Genomic DNA, 23,166 nt, shown 5'->3' on the forward strand with positions numbered 1-23,166 from the left:
GACTATTTTTGCCCCTCCCTGTATGTCTTACATCATGCCATCCCATCTCTTTTCTGCCTCTTAGGTAGGCTAATTGTTGACAGGACACAGGGTGGCATGTACCAACTCTAGCCATAAAGCTGCCATAATATTTGGATCCATTTATTATGTGTAATATGAATGGGGTCGCTCAAGATGACTCAGGGACTTATCACTGGACTTTGCAGTTCCCATCAATTCTACAGAACTTTTTGACGTATTTCTGCGCATTTACGTATCTACGTATTTTTTTACCTGCAACTTTAGTGTTTTGTTTCACTTATCAACCTTTTGTTTTCTCAGAAAATCCCACTTTACGCTACCTTCCCAGCACTAAACAGAAGACACACAAATGTAGTGACTAGCTGGTGAACAGGGTGGAACATTTAGCAGCGAGACATTTCATTCAAGAGTAGGTAGTAGCACAATTTTCAAGTTAGCATGCTAACCAGCTAGCCTGTCCATTCCAGCTCCTTTGCAAGAGGTATAGGCACCAAAACACTCAAGTGTTGCTCTGAGCTCCCAGTTCGGACCGCTAGATGCATGGCTAACCGAGCTAACTTGCTAACAGCGGCTACAGTTAGCAGCAGTCAGTGGTAACTCTGGTGATATGCTGCTCCCATATCATGAATTAGACAGCTGGCTAATTCTCACATATGGCATCTTTAAGGTATAATGTTAATAATATGTCAGTGTTGTGTTTAGAGCTTGTTCTGCAGCACTAATTGACCAAAATGAAGCATTTCTATACTGAATACTTGAAGCTTTTTAACACAGTATCAATACACTCATAATAGCTACACTTCTCTCTCACACACACACACACCGCTGCAGTGGCCACATTGACCCACCTCCTACCACTCTCCAACATACAGTAGTATTAAACATTAACATTTTTCAGGTTATTGTATTGAAGTTAATTGCTGTATTGTGACAACACTAGACCAAGCATAAATGATTGCTGCTTTAATAATAGACACCTGGACCTTTGCAGTTTGAATTTATAATTGCTATGTTGCTCTGATAAACAGTTTATAACTGACACTGATGTTTCTCTTTCATTTTTACTCTTGCTTTGGTGTATTCTCAATTACCTTGGCAAAGACTGTCACCTGGGTCACTTATAAGGCACAATTGAAACTGATAGATAAATATAAGCCAGTTGAGTTTCATTTTGACTCATATCAGTCTTCTGGTTTCCGTCCAACTTCTTCTCAGCAGACAATAATGTACCAGATCCAAAAGACTTAGTCAGTGTGGCAAGGTTTGATACAATATGTCCCTTGTTTGCTTCAAGCCGATACCTGTAAGGACATTAGTGATAAACACTAGTGCAAAGACTTGTGATGAACGGATGCTAATGGAGTGATTTGTCCACCACAAACCTGCCATAGATCGGTGCTGCCTCTTCCATCTAACAGCAGTGATGGTTTATGTCCATTAGTTGGAGTTAGTGCATTAGAATATTACCAAATGCATTTAACTGCTTGTTGCATTAGACATCATGAAAAATGACCAACATTAGCTGGAACCAAACAGCAATAACAATCAGACCGAGACAAATTGATTCTTCACAGACTTCCATTTTGCTTGCAGGGTTGTTGTTTCCGTTGCAGTTACACTTTCAGATGGGAGAAATTAATCTATTTCATATTGTAACCTCTATTTTGGAGGGAAAAAAAGTTAATTTATAATTGCCTTGGTAGTTCAGTTCATCCGTCAGCGCATCTTTTGTTTCAACCAATACGGCTGAAATCGGTCCCTGATGCTACTGGTTTCCGTGGTAACAGCTGACCCTAGTGAACCTTGTGTCTTAATGGTGTGGAGGTATGCATTAGCTGTGAGTAAACCAGACAGGGCAGTCGAGGATCCTGTCTTGTCAAAACATCAGGATGGTGTTTGTGTGTGTGGGTGCTTGTACAAAAAAAAGGTTCTCTCGTTGTAGATAATGAACTTGTGTGTACGAACAGGTCTTGATCTGGTTTTCTCTCAGGGTGGTCGACGTCTATGTGGGTGTGTGATTGTCGTCTTGCGTTGTCTCGTGTTCACCGCCTCATTCATGGGGAGTTTATTCAGACACTCGGGGTGTGAATGCATTCCTACATTCCAGCCAATTTCCTTACGCATGGGCACCCGTCCTCCACACAAACACACAACCTTCTCCGAGCTTTCATGAAACGAGGCAGATTTCTGGTTTTATGAGGTGATTGTAGCTGACTTTGCTACACAATGCCCAAAAACGAAGCCAGATTTAGAGAAAGAAGGAAAGAGAGCATTGTATTCCATAGAGTTGTAATTGCACATGAGGTTATGTGCAGCCGTATTGATGCGAGTTGCTGACTTTATTTATATACCAGTAAACCATAGCTAACATCCACAGAATAGGCAGCAACCACACACAGTCATGGTGTATATGTGCTGCAGTAACACAGCTTCTTCTGTGTGTGTAGCAGGCTGATGAAACATGCAGGAGATGAACTCCGTGACAAGATCCTCACTCTGTGCTCCCAAAATATGTGTCATGTCTGTGGTCGTGGCCCTGTTCCAAATCAGAAACCCCGCCTGTGTCCTTCACAACACCTGAGAGGTTGTTTATAATGGGAGACACAACACTTAACAGACTGGGAAACGACTGGATGTCACACATAGAGTGACTTGCCTTTTCTGTATTTTTGGTCAAGGTCAGTCAAAGGTGTGTTCTCTTTCAGATGTTGCTCATGTTACACAAGAATGTTAATGTGTCCAAATCTGGGATGTAAGAAAAGACATTGAAATTGTAGTATTGTTAACATGTCCTTAAGGAGAGTCACTACAGATGAAAATTTTCATGCACCAGTCAATTTTGAGCTTTTGTGCTAGTTTCCATATGTCTTTTTTCAGTGTCTATTTCCGTTCAGATTTCTGCTCAGGGCATTTATGCAAGTTAGTGAATATTTATATTAGATAGCCTGATTTTCATATTTTAACATAAAAATTGTCATGCAAGAAATAACTGTCTTGATGTAAGTAATCAACTTGGGAGAATGCATACCTGTAGTGTCTCCTCTTGAAACTCCGACAGTCTGTGAGCTCAACGTGTGGCCCTGTGGTGCGATCCTGAAATCCAGAAATAATTGAAAAAGAGTCAATATTCAGGTTATCATTACTCAATACTATCAATTTGCTATTACATTAAATATGAAACAGAAACAGGGAAAATTGTCTTATTGGCTTCTACAAAGATGAAACTAGATGCATTAAAAGGTTTAAACTGAAATGTATTAATTAAGTCTCACCCACTTACCTCAGACCAACTGACCTTAACACTTGACTTGCTGTGAATGCTATGGAAAACCTTTAGACTGCAGCTGCTGAGGGACATTCATTTAGAAAGATAGTCTTCTATTATGTAGCAAAGTGAACACACTAAGCATTTAATTGAGGTGAATGTGACAGTTTGTACAACCTGCCTTATGTCTTTGTATTGTAACTTATTTATTTAAACCAATATTATTTGTGTATGTTAAGTAATGTGACACTTAATGTCAAGGAACACGTTTCAAAAACAAGAAAACACCTTAAAAATATTGTTGCAACTGGCTCAGTCACACTATCAACTTACTAATTCAAGTACAGCAACCAATCACGTCAGTCAGAGTCAGATTGATCACTGTAAGCAGATGGTTATTATAACCACTAATTGACATTTGTACATTTATTACATGATTATGCAGTAATAAAACATACAGCTTCGCTATTTTCTGACTTACAGTAAATACACAGTACAGCTTTCCTCTCACAGAGGGCCCACTGAAGGGGGCTTCACGTGACTGGGCATTATCTGTCCACCTGATGAGCGCGTCAAGTGGACTGAGAATGGACCACAGGTGCTTTCCCCCTGTGTATTCGTTCCATCTCCATCACTAGCAGCCTGTTTCTCGTTGTTTGAGTAGACCACATAAGCTTTTTCATTAGTGTTGAGGAGACTTTGGCCTCGTTCAGAGAAAATGACTTTTCTTCCACCTGTCATGATTTCAGTGTGCACACAGCACCAGCCTCAGGTACCTAGGTGAAAGCAGACAGGTTGCCACAATTGGATTTCCATAGTTTTCCCAATATGTTGGCATGTAAGAAAAGACCCAACATAAACACAGTAAGCAGACTACTTGATAACTCGAAGCAAATTATTTAAAAACAGCATTTTATAGGAACAATTCTGTCCCACGCTTTTTGATCCTTATAAGTTAAAGGACACAATCTGGTGTGCAGACTTGAGATGTGGCCAGCTGAGCTCCAAAGTCACAAAGATGCTTATTCATGTGGTGGTGTGAGCAGCAGATTAGCTCACTATGAACTCACTATACTGCGTCCACAGGTGGTCAGTGATGCAGAGGGAGCAGGACACACACAAACTGCACACACACACGGACACACAGACTCTTTGCGCTGTCATCCTTTCATTCTCTTTTGAGGATTTGAACTCATGAACATCTGGATGCAGCTGATGCTTCTCCAGATGTTTCATATTACCTTGTCATACTCTGCAGGGAGAACCTCAGCTGGCTCTCATCACTGGATAGACTGACTCAGTGTGTCTAAAATGAACCATTTAATAAACTAGTGTCACTGCAAGCCTGCAACCGAAATATTCAGACATCTTGTTGAAATCACACACCTTATCTGCCTTTTAGCGTTGTCTCACTCCTTCACGCTCCCCTCTCTTCCTCTCCTTTATGCTGTTATCTTGTTGACCTTGGATTGTTGGCTGGTTATTCATCTTCCAGCATTCCAAAGAGGAGATATTTGCATCTACAGCCAGTAAGATTCACTCTGACTGCACGCCTTAGACTGTGAAAAATGGAAAAATTGTGACTTAAGGGACGATGACGGATTGAGAGGTGAAGTAAAGTGAAAACTGATGACAGAATTAGAAAAAGCAGAACGCAAGGAAGGTGACTTTACCCGAGAGAATATAATGGTGAGAGAAGACGAGAGGAACGTGTATAATTCGAGAACAAGGCTGCCAGCAGATTTCCCTGCAATTTTCATTATGGCTGTCTTGTGCGGGGTGTGATATTCCATATTCCATTATCCTGCAGGGTAAGGCTCGCCTAAGCCTTTTGATTTCTGTAAGCGGGGCTAAGACGCTCTCTTCTTGGTTCTCCTTTGAAGATCCCATTTACTGTGTGCCACTGACTCCCCACAGAGAGCTTAGGCAACACACAGTTGGATAAAGAGGAGATGACTCTTCGCCTGATCTTTCATGTTCTGCTGCTGCGCATCTCACTGCTCTCCTCTGCTTTTCATGCAAGCCAGCAACACCTGCTCACACAGATACATCTTTACAGTATGTAACCTCAATTCTCCTTTTAGTTTTAGAGACAAAAAAAGTAGGAAGACTGAGCTCTTCTTTCACCAACCTCTATCTTCTTTCTTTCTTCAGTTTTTCTCTTTTCCATCTACAACTTTGTAATTCTCTGTTACAGTATGTAAGAATTGTCGTCTATTGAGTTCATACTTAAAACACAATAGGGGGGAAGTATATTACCACAATAATGACTAACTGCTGCTAACCATACCTACCATTAGCTAGTGAGCTGCCGTGCAGCTGGCGGCTGGGGCTAGTTATTTAGTGTGCCAACTTTCTGTTAATAATTTTAGGTTTTTTTTTTCATGGTTTAAACTCAAATTCTTACATATTGCACAATTAAAGGGGCACTATATTTTAAAATAAGGTACTATTACAAACTCTGATTTTTTTTTTCTCCATAACTGAATAAACAAGCTGTTCTCAGAGGAAAATAAGGTCCCACAACACTGTTTGAAGCTAGAAAGGTGGCAGGGTCCGCCACATATAAACAAAGTCAAACAGTATGGAATTGTCTTGTCCTATAAAAGGTCAGTTATTCAGTTTATTCAGTCATGAAAACAAAGTTAATATATGTATACAAAAATCAATCAATGAAGATCTTTCTCTTCTGATTAAAACTTCTTCCCCAAAACTACATAGTGCACCTTTAAGCTATACACTGTAAAACTTTTCATTGTAAACTTACAGTAATTTACTGGCAGCAGCTTCGCCAGCAAAGTGTTCCCAAAAAAAAGTTTCCTCACTAAAGATGTGGGCAGCCCAGAAACAAAATAGGACCCAAATAGACCAGAGTTCTGGCTGGCAATCTAAGGGGAATGAAGTTCTTGGTAATTCATGGAGCGATTCAGCATGGGCCAGGGGCAGATTCAGTGTGAGGGTGAGAGCCACTGGTGTGCGATTTCCCACCTCTTTTAAGTCTTTCAAACAGGGTGTCGTCACATCATGATTGGCTGTGAGGGAAATGCCCAAATCCACTCCACTCCTCAAATCAGGGGTCAGCCTCCCCACCTGTACACAGGTGCTCTGAATCTCCTGCAATCAGTCATGAGGAAAATCAGCCCAAACAAAAAAAAAATAGCAAGTCAAACATTTGGACTGCTACAAGCTGCAAAAACAACTTTTGCCAGAAAATAAAAAGCTCCTGTCTTGTCAGTTAATTTTCAAATGAGCTCCCACACTTTTCACCTTCCCAAGATGCTCAGCTGTTTACAGTAAAATTACAGTAAATTCCTGTAGATAATGGAACTCTCTTAAAGTGCTGTAATCATGTTCTTTTTTTCCCAGATTGCCTTGCAGTTTACAGTATGATACTGTATGGCATTAATACAGCATAATACTGTTGAGATTTTACTGTAAATGTACATCTAAGTCTTACAGTGAAAGTAAAGAGCCCTCGGCCTTCTTAAAGCCCTGTCACTCATCACTCCTCTCCTCCGTCCTGTGACATTAACCTCTCAAATCATTAATAGCAGCACTGCCTGCCTTGGCTCAGCCTGTTTTAAATGTTGTCATCATATTTCACGTGTAACATCATGTTCTGGCCTCTTGCACCAAAGTGTCGCCTGTGTTTTTTGGAATCTTCTTCCTCCGTCCTGTCCTCTCATGCCCTCCAGCAGAAGGAACTTTTAACGTCTTATTCATCATGAACGGACATTTTTGTCAGCATGCAATTGTGGCTAGTCTGCATTCTCTGTTCCTAAATGTAGCATGGGAATTTTTGTAGTCATCGGATGATGGCATAACCAGCGCGCTCTTAAAGTAAGGATTATTACCTCTAAATGATCCACAGCTGCTTAGTAGGTGTATGTGGAGTGTATTTGTTTGCTACAAATGTGTTATCTTGACCCAAATTTAACTTGAGCTGCCACTGGAAGGAAATCTTGTTATTTCAGCCATGGTTAGAAAACGTGTTGGGCTTATTACTCATTAAAAAAAAAAAAGATTATTACCTGGAGGCAGTAATCCATCACTCCGCTTATCTGCTCAATTTTCCATTTCAATGCTGTGCTGAATTAGGCTGCACTAGTCAACAATTTTATCTGAACAATGGATCAAATTACTTGTGCATGTAAGGCTCCTACACACCAGGCCGACAGTCGGTTATCAGGCATTGTCATTGCAGCCAGTGAGCGTCCGTGACTCTAGTCAGTTTGGTGTGTCCCGCACCGTTGGCACTGGACGGCCACTTGTCGGAGGCTTTTTGGCCCATTCAGCATGTAGAATTGGCCATCAGTGAGAGACATCACTCTGATTGGCTGTTCAGATAGGCCGATCAGTGCAGAAAAAGTTAGAAACTAATGGGTTAACATAGTTAAGCCATTAGCAGCTGAAGATGTTTGCCTATTGAGTCGGTGGAGACCAAAAACAGAGCTAAAAGGAGAATGAATATTGAGCTTGCACTCATCAGGTCGCCAGAAACTCTCTTTGCTATCATCATCAACAACAACTTGATTAAGTGTTAATACGTCAGTGTTGTTTTTTGCGCTGCCTCAAAGTGGTCAGAAATATCAATTAATGCAGCTTTAGGTTAAAGAAAGGAAAGTACTTTCATATTATATGTAGAAGAGGTGACAGGAAAATCATGAATACATTTTCTTTCATGTCAAGTTGTGTAATTTGTGTTTGAGTTGCATTAATTTCATGTAACATAACTCTGGTTATGACCATGTACAAGCCATGTTGCTGTGTAAGTCTCATATAGCTTCAGTGTATCAGAGTGATCTCACTGTCTCCAGTATGAAAGGACCCAGTGTTTGGATTGCTCTGTAATGGCTCTCAGTCCATTGGCTTCCTGCATCGCCACCTAAATTGAATTAAAGCATCAGACCATACCATTAACAACACACACACACACACACACTCAGACCTGCTTGTGACCTCGTCTTTCAAAGGGCATTATTTCAACACTGTCATGGTTTGGATTTGATGTTTATCATTTTGAGAAGGGAACAAAATCCTCTTTTATTGCTGACATTAGGCTTAATTTTTTCAACATCCCTGTGTTCAATCTGTAATTTGAAGCTTGTGACAGCCTGAGCCAGCTCTGCTGCTGGAGAAGAAGGCGATATCAAAGAATAAACTTCACTGAAATTTAGTTATACATCAAACTTGAACCCTAAGTGTTCGTTTAGAGTTTTCTTCTGACTCTGATGAGAACAAATCTGGTTTGCTAAACTGCAATAATTATTTATGTTCTGCCTCGGGTTAGAAACCCTTGACCATCACGAGCAGCACAACCAGCTGTTCAAAATATTTTTATCAACATGAAACAGTCTCAGAAGCTGCATTTTAGATCATTGTAGGGTGCTAAGACCTTCCCTTCATCCAATATGACACATGATTAAAGTGAAATCTTTTGAGTGCATTAGAAGTTCCTTTAGGCAGAGTGAGACACGGTTCAGTGCAGCCTTTTCTGCTGGATTTGAGTAAAATCAGACATATGAACATGCATCAGCTGTGCTCAGAGAGGAACTGTGACATAGTTCATGACATAAACTACATTTGTGCATAAATGATATCAACACTGTTGAAATAAAAATCCAGGCTCTTGTGCACTCAGTCCACTCAGCACTGACGCAACAAGCAGACTTTCAGTGTCAAATTCAAGCTTTTTAAACAGTTGGCTGTCGTGCTGCTGATGTTCCACCACTGTCCAGAAGCTTTTCTCCTCATCAGGCGAGTAAAATGACCAACTGTGGGATTGATTGATGCGCTCTGAGCGACCACAGCTGTTGATATCATTTGTTCATAATAAAACAAATATATATATATATGAACACGTTCTAAATATGTCAATAATTGTAATACTTTGATGACATCAGTAATAATTAAGTTATATCATCTTGGACTTGTGGGCGGAGGGGTTACACTGAGGTGGCCAGAGTCTGTGCCAAGCAGATGGTGTCGATCCAGCTCCCGCCTCGGCCACTTTTTTGTACTTCAACACTTTCAACATTGGTCGTCTTTTCACACGGATTTACAAGCGTTTTCAAAGCGATTCAGTCAAAATGTTTTCAACTTGTTTACCAAAGGGAGGCTTAGTTCATTGGCCGCGCATAATGGGATTTCACTGAGGAAGAGTGACGAGGAGGAGTGTGTTTTTTGGGCTCACAATTGGCAGAGTGACATGTTGTTTTCTGAGGGCAGGAGGCACTTGCACAAGTTTACACACACAACCGTCATTCTCTGCTTATCTCTCACTCACATACACACATTGTCGCACTTATATTGCTGATGAACAAAGTAGTGCTTTCACTGCCTGTGCGTTTATGTTACATGTGTGGTGCATTGAAAACAGGGTGCGTCTGTTCAGGCCTAATGTGTTCAGTGTGATTCGGATGACACACAGTCAAATGAACTTAAAGTCGTCTCGCTTGAACCTCACAGCTCAGCACTTTTGACGTCAGCAGATGTGTTTTGTATGTAAACTCGCCCCTTATATTGATTAAAAGCATTGATATTTCCTTGGCTACAGAGGTAGCACTTCATCTCGTAGGCATAGTTTTGTATTTTCCATTGTTAAACATCTTCTATATCCATTACTCTATGTTTCAGCAATCTGTGGCTGAATCACATGAGTTTACTCCATTATAATAGACAGAGAGTCCATGTACAGAAAAGAACAAGGGAGGATTGTCTCGACCAGTGCGTGTCTGGAAATCCTTACAATCTCTAACTTCCAGAGGAGGATGAGAACATGAATGATGGAAATGACATTTTGGTTAAAAGGAAAGTCACATACAGATATACATTCTGGTTCGCTAATGAGACCAAACCAGACGGTGACATTTGGATTTTGTGTCACTATAGCGATTGAGAAAAGGACGTTGGTAGTTTGAACAGCTGCTGAATGTGAAACAAATTATTCCTGTTAAATAGTCGTCTTTATTACAGTGGCAGTTTTATGGTGGTAAATCAGGGCTCATGGGTTTCAGTCCGTGACAGTGGAGAGAAGCGTTATCTTTCGGTTTGTCTTCCGTCAGTCTGAGTCTCGTGGCAGTCCAAGAAAAAAGATTGTTTGACAACAGGAGAGATAAGTAAATCCATGAAACCACTGACATGTAAAGTGAGTGCGGGTGAGTGCTTTTACTGATGGGAATCAGTGACATGGATGAACTCACAGTTTCAAGTTTAAGTTTACTGGAATTTTCTTTAATCAATTGTGTCTTTGAAAATCTTTGTGTTGCCTAATTTAAAGGCCACACATGCTCATAATCAGGTTGATTCTTTGATTTTAGGTTTTACTAGAGAATGCTGACATGCTTTAATGGTCAGTGAGCACATTGTTTTTCTCATACTGTCCCATTGCTGCAGCACCTCTATTCAGCCCATGTCTGGGCTCTCTGTTTTTAGTGCCTGTCTCTTTAAGGCCCCCAACCGAATAGCCCAGTGTGCTCTGAATGGTCAGCTCTCACAGGCTTGAACAGGCACCGCCCACCGTGTATCTGCCTCAGCTCTGCTCGGTTAACAGCTCGTTTGAAGAAATCGTTTCTGATTACAGGCTGTGTGCATTTCTCCTTGGATTTATTGTTTTGAAACAATCAAAAAGGAAATGTAAATCTCAATATGCTTTGACCTTTAAAGCAACGTGCTGCCGGTGACTGAACTGAAACCATTTTAAAGGCACAGTTCAAAATTTTGATCAATGCGCTTTTTTTTCTTGCTGAGAGTTAGATAATAAGACTCATATCTCAATGGCAAATATGAAGCTGTTGCCAGGAGCAGATTAGTTAGATGAGGACAAAACCCTGTGTACAATGACAACTTGCATTTTTACGCTTTTTTTTGTTGGTATTTAACAAACAGGATATCATGTGTTAATCGATGAGCCTCAGAGGAGCTGGTGGGTGGCTTTTTGTTACCTTTGGACGGAGTTTCCAGTCTTTTATGCTAAGATAAGCTAAGCTGATTAAGCTATCTTCTTCAGCTTCATGTTTGAGCAGAACATGAACAGACATGAAAGTGGTATCAATCTTCTCATCTAACTTTCAGCAAGAAAGCAAATTCCCCAAAATGTCCAACTATTGACCTTTAACTATCAACGAAGCTCCTGAACATAAGACTGTGCGATAAAATATGTATTATTTTGTTGAGCCTGTTTAGTTTCTGAACTTTGCTTCAGTTCAAACCTGCCAGTCCAGACTTTAGGTCCGACCAAGGAATCAGACTTGAGGCCATGGTGCCTGTCCTGTCTTGTCCTGTCCTGCTGTGAGATGAGTCTGTGCGGAAGCTGAAGGTCTCTCATTAACTCATCCATCATACTAAATGAGACCATTCACCGGTCGGGAGACGTGGACTGGAATAACCTGCAGCACCTCTATTTCCAGCTGTTATCTATGTTTCTTTTGAACTTTATCTAAGTTTGATTAAACTTAACAAAATCCACCTTTACCAAACATTTTGGCAGAGGTAAATATATCTCCAGGTTACGTGACTGACCATTAATGCAAGTTTATTTAGAGGTGGATTTTTATAGGGCTTTGGTCAAGTTATTGGCATCAGTCTCTGCGATTCTTTTTTGAAAAAAATAAATAAGTCAAGAGTTTTTTGCAGTAATCTTTACACTTGTACTTTGTCTTCTCTCTGGGTGGTTTTCTCTGGAGGCCTTTGTGTCTCGTCATAGCCTCTAATTTTCCAGGGTCACCCAGAGGACTATACTCACTCTCTTGCCAATTGGCAACAAACAGATTTATAATCTTGTCTGAAGACTGTGGATGAACGTGGTGAACAGCGGGTCAACTGTGTCTCCGCTGTGAGGCATCCATATCTGTATCTGTGTTTACAGAGCTTTCAGCTTGGCTCACAAAAAGCTTTTAAGTTGGAACGACAAGGAGCAAAAACAGCTCATTCCCCTTGAGGAAAAATACCCACAATCCCCTTATCAGAGAGGGAGACAGAACAGGGGGAGGGATAATTACAAAAAGAGTGATAGTTACTATTTTTGAGCACGGTGGATGCTGCAGCAGCTTAGTTTAGCTTCGTGTTTGTGTCCTGAGGTGCAATCAGTCACCTCAGCTCTGGTGCTCAACCTGCTGCAGGTCACGATTAAGAAGTGGAGCAGAGAGAGGTTCATCTGTGCTGAGGAGGTGAGACAACAGAGGTTAGGAAGACAAACAGTACAATATAAACCATCAAGGACCCATTAACATGTCAATCTTACTACTTCTCAGCCTGCATTTGAATATGCTGTGTGATGTCTGTTTTTTAACATTCATACTACTTTGTTTATATTTGGCGGACCCCGCCACTTTTCTGGCTTCAAACAGTGTTCTGGGAACCTTATTTTCCTCTATGAAGAGCTTGTTTATTCAGTAATGGAAAAAATAAATATTTCTGAGTTTATATTATTATGTAATTTATATTGTAAATATTAAAATGTTGTGAAATATAAAATAAATTACATTTTATTTTCCAAAACTACATAATGTCCCTTTAATCGTTAAAGAAGCATAATATTCGCACTATATATGACCACAAGATAACCTGAGGGTCAGAATTTCAGCAAATTGCATGAACTTCTATGACACAGTTTTGCTCCGCAGTGACTCACTACCTTCTCTCTTTTTTCTTTCACTTTGCCCTCTTCGTCCTCCTCCCCATTTCTATTCAGCCCACTCTTTTTTGTTTCTCCCCCTTTATCTCACTCGCTCTGTAAGCCACCCAGAGGAAATCAAAAATGCAGATGGTTCATGAGTAGTGACAGTTACTGTACTGTGATTTATGTCCTCCCCCTGGCCTGCGCCCTTCTCTCCTCCTCCGCTTTCTCCGGCCCTTCCTTACTTTCCCTGCCCACCTGTCTCCGGCGCTCCTGCCCGTCATCTCCGGGGTCCTGTAATACAAGTTCAACATTTTTCTTTATGCTTCCTCTACCTCTAATAGCTCGCATAAGATAGATACAGTAAAGAATGAGCCTCATGACACAGTTCATATTTCTTTCTGTGCAGGCCACCCGAGCAGACAGTGCGGTGCCTGATATTATCACAACAGGATACATGAAATATTCCGGCAGATATGTGCATGTAGGATGTAGGTTAGCCTGCCTCGCTCTCCCCCTGGTTAATACAACACCACTCGATGTAGGCACGCTCATAACTCAAGTCCACCACAGCCATAGAATACAAATCAGGGGAGCGGCAACGAGCTGAATAATGACACCTGTGTGTGTGTGTGTGTGTGTGTGTGTGTGTGTGTGTGTTGGGGCGATTGGAGGTTTATTGCTGGTCACATTTTAACCCTCACTTCCTGTACACTGGCAGTTTCATTACCTCTGTCGACAGGGATGGAAAGAGCCACTGGGATAAACTCATTAAAGATAAGAAGATAATTTATTTCATTTCATTTATTTCTACAAACTTATTCATCTTTAATACTTTTTCTTTTGGCATTTCTTCATATATCCCCGCTTCATCATGCAAATGAGTGGGCTATCATTCAGAGTGTCATGGGGTCTTTTTGGTGCATTTAATTTAATTTATTTGTTCAGTAATTTATTTATTCATGTTTTGGCAGTTTCAGTCCTCCATACATTTTGTCCACAAACTATTAAAACACGCCCATGAGCCACACTGTTGCACAGGGTGACTGGCTCCTTTGTTTCCAGTAAGATAGGCACTGGCGTTCATTTTCATCAATGCCACGTGCGCTGTCGTAGCGTTGTACGTGAGCACTGAATGTGTATTAATCCGGTCTGAAAAAAGGTCCCAACAAATGCATTTACACTTGTTTGAGTGACATTGCTCAAAACAGCAGCACCCAGGAAATCACTGAGCCTTCTTAAATGAAAGCTTATATTTGTAACTTGCTTTTAAAGAAATGTATATCGGGGCTGAGTGCCACAGACAGGGTAGGGCAGCTGGAAAGTATTGTAAGATGATGAAACACATTGTTATTTGTTCTCTTATGCTGGATTTGTTAACTTAAACAAAAATACAGAATAAGGACATATGCATATTTACACTTTAACACTCAGTTTAAGTTTAAGTTTATCTCCCAGAAACCTCGAGGTGAGGATGATAAAGTCCCACCCCCTCTGTCTTGAACAAGCGCCTGTTGTCCTTGTGTATTCCACAGCTGTCCAGGCTCTGCAGGTGTGGCTGAGACCTGGTGGAAAACACTGCTCCCACTCGCACAAGCACAATCATCCATATTTAAATTGTTTCCAATGTTTCTCATTCTCATTTTTGCCTTTATAGCTCCGTCCATGCGTCCCTATGTCCCCCCACTTTGTTTCTAATGAACCCAGCATGCACTCACTGAACCACACACCCATTTACACACACACACACACACACACACACTGTGGCTGTTTTCAAGCCCAGCCGGGCATGAAGTGGAAACCCTGTTACTCCTCATGGCCCAGTGGCCTGTCTGCTCACCTGATACCGAGGGCGAGGTTATGACAAAGGCTGAACAGCTATCACTTTTTATTCTCTCTCTCTCTGCTTCTCTGTTTTCACCCAGTGCAGCAAATGTGAGGTTGAGCTGAGGACATGAGATGAGCTAATACTCACCATGTGGTATCAGGATTACGTTTTCTAACAAGTGTGTATGTTTGTTATGTTTGTGTTCGTGTCAGAGCTTGGGCTTGGTCACTCCGCCGGGAGTCGTATTTTACATTTAGCTGCTTTTTCGTCCGGCGTCAGAATAAACTGGCCCCTGTGTATCTACAGTTAATGTCCTCATCAGATGACCTGCTGTTTTTGCAGTCTCATACCGGCTGCTGGAGTTGATACAGCACTCTCTAGTGGAGCAACAAGTTATATGTGTGTGTGTGTACAGGCAGTGACAGTGTTGATGTAGTGCAGCTTATCTATGTGGTCCCTCCTCAAAGAGATGAGGTCCGTGTCTGCTCTGGTAAAACTGCTAGATTTTATTAAATGGGGCAGTCAGTGTCTGGTTATTTTGTAAATGACTCAATTGTGCTTGCAGTATATAAGTTGCTGAAACTGAAATAAAAATTGAAAACATTACAAGGAACATTTAACTGGTTATGAAACAGTCTAAGTTTAATGCAGATGCCTCTATATGACCTACATAAGCAAATGAGACCATACGCTAATGAAGATTGGCTCTTTCTGTGTAAACATTCTAGTTATTATTAATGCCTGATAAATCATAACATTATTTTTTATGGCAAAATGCTGTGGATGAATTAAGAGGTCTCAGAGCCTGAGGAAGGAGCTGCTCTGTAGTCTGGTGGTGCGGCACTAAAACAAAGTTTACTTTGTTTCTCCATCATCATCACAATCAACTAAAAAGAAAGTTCCTTGTAGCAGCAAATAAACAAATAACTTAAAATCTTTATACGTAGACTTTTGATTTGAATGTTTTATTGCAGCTATTAATTTTGGGACTCATGCTTTAAAAATAATAATAATTCCTGCTGTTGTGAGATTTAGCAACACAGCACAGCCTCGAAAAAAACAGAATGGCATGTCAAATCATTATCGTTATTTTGAATGTGGCTCTTATTAATGAGGCGTGTGTCTTTTGGCCTTTGACATTTAAACAGCCCTGTTTTGTTGGCTGCCTGAACTGTGATCGTCCTCCAACAGGCTGTTGGTCCTGCTAACAAGTCCAACAGTTCGGCTCAGTTGATTTATGATGTTATCTTTAGCGTCGCACACAAATGCTGTAAAACAATTTCTGAACAGCCCTTAGAAAGGAGCACTAACTTGATTTAAAATTGTTGAAAGAAAGTATCTAGCAGTCCGGAGTTTAATATTTGTAGTTTCTTTGTCTTCTAGAGTCAAACGTTTGTAAGTTTGACAAATCCATATTAGTATGAAGTTAGCATATGTTTCTTTCCTCTATTGTAATGCAGTGTGTTATTTTGCTTATGCAGTGGAATGGTGTGTTGTGTGCCGAATCAAAGGCATTTCAAGCCCCTCTCTCCCCTCTGCCCTCTCCCCCAAGACCAGATGGTGTCTCTTTAGGCCCTCTAATGAATATTGATATGAGGGGTCTTGGTTAACAACAGGGGGGTACGCAGGCTGGGCCAGAGACCTCCAAAAATTGGCACTTAGTAAAGGTCTGCTTTGAGGGGACTGGGTGTGGAAAAGGATTTATCTTTTGAGGAAAGGAAGTAGTTTTCATATGCATATGAGATCCCACATGTCCCATATTAGTTAATATGTATGAATTAGAGGGAATTAATTGAGAGGATTCATCAAACTTGGTGTGAAGTATGAAAAAAAAAAAGTATATATATTTAGAAAGGTGTGAGATGAGAGGTGTTGATAGAGGGAAAACAAATGTCAGGAGCGAGGGAGTGTAAGGTGAAGAGTTGGGCAGGTTAAGCCACGGGCAGAGTTAATCCTCTGGCATGACTCCCGTATCTAAAGCTGCTCTCCTGAAGGCCTCATCTCATTCCAGCCTGCACTCAACCTGAGGCTGAGCCACCGCCAGCACCCCGGGCTGGGCAATCTGACCCTCGACACTTGGGGAGGAGATTTTTTCACTGGAGGGGAAGCTTAGTATCGCCACCCATTTTCCATTGCCTGGAGTTCTGTGTTGGTGCGGTGTGAGGAGGGATGGTGGGTATATGGATGAAGGTAATTGTGTTACTACCCTCCAGCTGGTCCGGGTGTATGAGCCAGCTGTAGCCCCCTCGCTGTGCCACTTTATTGGGAATAAACACCCATTCAGAGGGCAAGTGGACCAACGTGCTGCCTCCCTAATCCTGGACCACGGCACCAGTTGCTTGTTTGGCACAGAATCAGCCTTTTTAGTTATTTTTTTCTCACAGCCGTGTTGTATTTCATACCCTCTGCAGTTTGTCAGGAAACATTAGTAGGCGCATAGGAACTCACACAGCCCCACTGGAGCTGCGACGACGAACCAAGGCTGTGTCAGCTATTTATAACTCAAACAAGACCTCTGTGGCTATAAGGCAAAGGGGAAGACAGGAGGAGAAAGGCAGAGAAAGAGAAAGACGTGAAGGAGGAGAGATCGGCGGAGACAGAGGGAGGAAAGAGGGCACTGGAGAGAAGGATGGCGTTACTCAGCAGAGACATTACAGTACATTGAAATGGTGGTTGTTTGGCTTTTCACTGTGAGGACACAACCTCTACTGTCACATGCAGCCCCTGTAGCCCTTTGATAATGAGACAGAGCGTCAGACAGATACATGGTGCTGAAGGCTTTCATTAGGGGAAGGACAAAGACAAAAAGAACTAACCATAAAATATATCAATGATTATGGTGTTGTTTTAACTTTTATTACAGCTGCAATTGGAATTGGCAATAATAAATACGAGGAGGAAAGCCTCCAGTGCTGCGCAACTAGAGAATGCAGTTGATTTAAAGTAAAACATTTGATCCTTTTTCTCTAAATTAATTTGTGTTTTCGTTTTATTGGCAAATATTTTTATATTTATAGTCTCTGAGGAGAGTCTCGTTAGAAGAAAGTTGACATATATGCATTTTAAGGTAACACTTCCTATGAAGCCCATGTCTGTAACGCATTGTAACATATTATGAACATACTTATAATGTGTTATAATGCACTCATAGCACTGTTTAATCTTAGTCATAAGCACTTATGAATAATCACAATGCTATGTGGCAATAATCATAACTTATTATGGCAGCAGTGTTTATTATGCATTAAAGACATACTTATAATTAGTTATACTGTGCCTATACTATAATCATAAACATTCACAGTGCATTGTAACAGTAATCATTCATTATGAAGCATTTTATGATAATGTATAAGGTCAAGTATCAAAACTATAATAATTTTATAACACATGAGAACCACTGTTATCATGCATTATGATGTGATTATAAGTTAGTATGGGTGGCCATTGGGTGCTTTAAAGGGGTAATATGTAAGAATTTTAGTTGAAAACGTTAAAAATGATGCACAGAATGTGAATATTTCGTTTTGACATTATGATATCTACTGAAGTTGGCATGCTAACCAGCTAGCCCCAGCTCGTCCCAGTCCAAAGCCCCTGTGCAAGTGGTGTGATCACTAACACTCCCCTAGTCACCGAGCTCCCAGTCTGAGCCACTAGCTGCAAGGCTAACTGAGTTAACGAGCTAATGCCAGCTACAGTTAGCAGCAGTTAGAGGTTAATCTGGTAATATGCTGCCCCGTATTTGTTGTCAGTATGAATTTGACAGGTGGCCAATTCTTACATATTGCACCTTTAAGTAAAGTTATAAAATCCCTGCGATATCGGCAGATGTAATACACAACAAGTTTGTTATAAGTCACTGTAAGTTCACGTTAAGTCAAGTGAAAAAAGAGTCAATGGCCAAAATGCTGTAAAATTTTGAAAATAATAATAAAGTAAAGGGCACTAACATACATTACACTATGACTATATCTACTTAGATTTTGGATATTGTTAAATAATGATATGGCATAAGTGTTGTCTTTTCCTCATTTTAAAGGCTGCATTACAGTAAAGTGATGAACTTAGTCATTGCAATATCAGTATCAAGGTTTATGAAGTCTTTTTAGGAGATTTCAAAATATCAAGATACGTATTTTGTATCGTGATGTAGCCTGTACTGTGCTTTAACTGAGCATTCACATGCGTGGTGTGTGTGCATACACACAATCACACGTGTCGGTCTACATTGAGTGCAGTGGGGGTGGATGCCTCCTGAAAGCCAAACTTTGACAGCCGTTTTGCCGGTGGGGGGGGTTCTTCATTTGACAATAGAGAGGGAATGGCGATGGAGGGAGCCAGTGTGAGCTACAGAGGGAGAGAGAGAGAGAGAGCTGAGGGGGAAGGGAGGAGGGTATCAGACTCAGGGATAAGGCAGCTGGGACAGGCTGCCCGGCTGGAAGCAGATCTTATTGTGCACTTGTCCTTCCCAAGTCACTCAGACACTCTGCAGGAGGAGGAGAGAGCTTCTTCACTCAACTGCTGTCACGCTTTCATCATTTTTTATATGCTGAGAGTACTTCTGGATCTTCGACAGAAAGAGGACTCGTTGGACTCTTGCTTTGCTTTACCACATTATTTTGATTTTGTAATGGCGCTGGTGTAGGCATGGTGATCTACTTGAGGAAGAGCATCCACTCTCTGCTGTCTGTCTTCAAGAAGAAGGGTGAGTGCTGAGTCACATGGAGGAATTTGTCAGGCTTTAGGCCGATGACAGAAGTGAACGCTGGTTTATACGACAGTATAATATTCTTTAACTTAGCTTTGATTGAGGCTTCTGCTGTTAAGCTGACCTTTTTCCAATACTTAATATATCCTGAAAGTTTGTGTCACGCAGTTAAGATGATGAATTATTGGCAATATTTTTTGCTTTAGTGCAAAGATGTGATGATAATTGCAGATTTTTTGCACTGGTCACTGTCTCAAACACACAAATACAGACACACCGTCATGCAAGAATTATCGTTGAAGGCAGTTTGGGGGTCCCCTCTAATGAGATAAAGAGCTTAACTGACTTTTATGGCGATCGTCTAAATCAACCAAAAGCCCTAAGCCTCCAGCAGGGGTCTGGCGGAATCTCATCGAGGGTTGCTCTCCCAATCAATCACAACTGTTAGTTAAAGCACCTTGAACTTTATGTGGCTGTTTCGTAATGAAATGTGTCTGTACTCCTTGGATTGCATCAGACTGTCCCAGGTTGACAATGACTTGAGATTTCCCACAGTCACACACAGGGGAGGGCATTGTGTCTGGGCTGCCTCACCTGTGTGAATGTAGGAGGACTGGGGTAGGAGTGTGTGTTACCTTACACACATAAACATGTACAGTATGTACATCCACAGTCGCACAGTGTTACCTAACCAGGTGAGACTGAGAGCCACACTGTTGGAAGTGACAAAGGGGGGAAACCGGACACCTTGTGTTGACCTTTGATAAGCTAATAACAGACAACATACAACTTAGATCACTTACATATTGCGCAAAGCTTAAACTTGGACTGTTCCATTTTTTTGGCCTTAAAGGTGCATTGAGGTCAACAAACAAAAGTTGTGTTTACATTTGTTTTTTTCCTACCAAAATGTTTTGTGTGAACCTTAGAGGTCTAACATATGTGTTGTGTTCATTTCCTTCCTAATGAAACACTTGTGAAGCCGACTGTTTGAGGTATTAATCCTCCTTTCTTTACATTGACGTTTACCTGACAGTAGTGACTTTATTTGGGCATTGCTTTGCTTCCGCCACCAACGATCAATGAGTGGAATAGCACAAAACCAACAGTATGAACATGTATAGCATAAGCCACTTGCCAAAGCAACAATACGGGGACCAACCGTAAAAACATTATTCCACAGTGCAGCTAGTGGTCAGAAACATGAGAGGACACCTTTAAAGGTGCACTATGTAGCTCTGGGAAAGCAATGTTAATCAGAAGAGACTGATTGACTGATTTTTTTAATGCCTACACAAACTAAATAAACAAACTCCTTTGTTTTCATGACTGAATAAACAAACTGACCTTAAAGGACAACATAATTTTATATTGTTTTACTTTGTTTATATGTGGCGGACCCTGCCACCTTTCTAGCTTCAAACAGTGTTCTGAGGACCTTATTTTCCTCTGAGAACAGCTTGTTTATCCACTATTCACTTTATTATTAACTCACATATTTCTGAGTTTGTATTATTACCTCATTAATATTGTTAATATTAAAATTCTGAGTTTGAATTTCCTCTCCAAAACTACATTTTGCCCCTTTAATATACACCCTTTATTCTGGAATGGAATGTGGAAAGTATAGTTGGTAAAAGTTGTTATGTGTTTTGCATTTTGGTTTTGGAAATAATACACTGAAATGAGCAAATACACCAAACTAAAATAAAAAAATAGTAATTTAGCCTCCCTTGCTAATTTGTAATTATTATTATTATTATTATAGAATAAAATGGTGCATAATGGGCAAAATGCACAAAAAGTCAAACCTTCTTGTTTATCACATCAGAAATTCATTTGTTAGCCACCAATACAACAGTATTGAAAGGCAAGAGGGCTTCACAAATCCCATGTTATTGTTTGTGTGCACATACTCTAGGCAGTAGAATATAAAGCCAGCCATCTCTTGATTTCTAACTAGAGGCAATAACAAGAGGACGAAACCAAAATAAAAGCATCATTACTTTGCACTACACTAAGTGTGACTGAACAACAGCTGACTGGGCCACTTTGCCCATATTGACTACTGTCCAACTAGTACCAGCACTAATTATTGAGTTTGTTTTCAAATCTTAATTTTCTGTTCAGTCACTGCTTTTGGCTGTCTGTTGACATTGAGTAAAGCCATCCTGAAGGGAGAGCCTGGCCCAGTTCCCACGCAGGAGGTCCCCCAGTAGGGGGTCCAGTGGCATCTTTACATGTGAGCAATCCAGATTATCTAATCCTCCATGGACCAGCAAGGAGGAAAGAGACATCAGGAGATTAGCCGGGCAATAGTTTACCGTTGAGAGTCTGATCAGGTTGGACATCTGCCCACCAAACCTCTTGGCTGAGGAGATTTGAAGAGTGTGCTGCGTCAAATGTGCACAGATAAACACACACTCATGCCAGGTGGAGGTGCAGAGGATTCACTGTAAAGCTGATAAATGTTTTGGCAAATGGACACCTGTTGTTTGTATGTATGTTGATGTTTGTATGTTTGTATGTAGGACAAGGAGGTACCTGGGCAAAGACGTCAGTGGGATATCCAGTTTAAATGGCTTGGAGAACATGGTAGATTCAGAGTAATTAGAGGGGAAGTGTAATAAGCTGCTGTTAAATGGCGTTTTAAATCAGTGTTAGTCTGGTATCCATTCCAGGCTATTTACAGTGGAATATTTCTCCTTGAAACTGTAGGACATGATAGCAAAGAGTGTATTATCAGAAAAGCCGATTAATGTCTTCTTTGTTTTTCCACCATCCCAACAGCTGGTCCAAAGGGGAATGAAGACCAGAAGAGGTTGGCCGTCCACTACAGGACCTCTCAGCACTACCAAGAGAATGTTTTTATTGAGGGCAGCAGGCCACAGTACCTGGAGGACCTGCACACCGAGGCCCAGGAAGGGCTCAAGATACTACAGCAGGAAGGTCACTATAAACATATTCGTTCATACTGAAGAGACTTACTGGCATATATTTGTGATATATAAAGCATACACAATAGCGCAGATTCCGGGGGTTACTGGCACTTTGAAATGTACCTTCTTTTTTATCTATGGGGACATCAGTGATTGATGTACTGTATATACATGATTATGGATGGAGTCCCAGTGTATTTAGATTCTGATCCTTGTCTGTTTGGTTTGCGCAGAACACAAGAATGGAGTGAACTTTCCAGACGATGAGAGCATTGCTGTAAGTATGGATAACACCATATCATTTTCCTTCACTTCCTCCACACAAAGATTGCCACCTAACTAAACAGTTCATGTGTGTGTGCCCTGCAGTCCACAGACACTCTGCGTCCAGAGCAGGATATCAGCTCCAAGGACGGAGGTGGCTCTCCGGAGGCGAGATCCACTACCGGGAGTACTGATACCACAGCAACCTCTGCTGTGTCGAATAGGCCTGTGCTCACCCGCCAAGGTAAACGAAAGTCCTGTTTGTGTTTGTGTGTGTGAGCATGTGTGTGTTTAGAGAAGACTTGAAAAGGAAGGATCTATATCTCGTTCATCTTAGGGAAATAGGAGCTAATAATAGTCTCTGAGAGCAGTTAAAGTTTTCTTCCTGAGTTGTCTGCCTTATGATGAATCATAAGCAGTACTTATTTAGCATGCATGTCTCATTCCAGGCTGCTTGGTGCCTCTGCAGTTATGGTTTAAATTCAAAGGGAAAGATACTTGACACACACACATAGACACACG

At 41.0% G+C, this 23,166-nt stretch overlaps 1 protein-coding gene across 6 annotated transcripts in view; it reads left to right on the plus strand.

Moving 5' to 3' along the window:
* The window catches only part of nhsl3 (NHS like 3), a 43,974-nt gene that overhangs the window by 13,571 nt on the left and 7,237 nt on the right, over positions 1–23,166 (plus strand). For 4 of the 6 annotated variants that reach the window (XM_084379557.1, XM_084379559.1, XM_084379558.1 and 1 more), the window contains 3 exons: positions 22,232–22,390; positions 22,614–22,657; positions 22,750–22,888. In XM_084379557.1, coding sequence (XP_084235683.1) covers positions 22,232–22,390; positions 22,614–22,657; positions 22,750–22,888 — 342 coding nt within the window. Of the gene's footprint in view, positions 1–19,259; positions 19,439–22,231; positions 22,391–22,613; positions 22,658–22,749; positions 22,889–23,166 lie in introns of those variants that run through there. The other 2 variants (XM_084379561.1, XM_084379562.1) reach the window with 1 other exon arrangement.

Source organism: Pagrus pagrus (assembly GCF_965226575.1).
Source record: "Pagrus pagrus genome assembly, chromosome: 17".
NCBI classification, from domain to species: Eukaryota; Metazoa; Chordata; class Actinopteri; order Spariformes; family Sparidae; genus Pagrus; species Pagrus pagrus.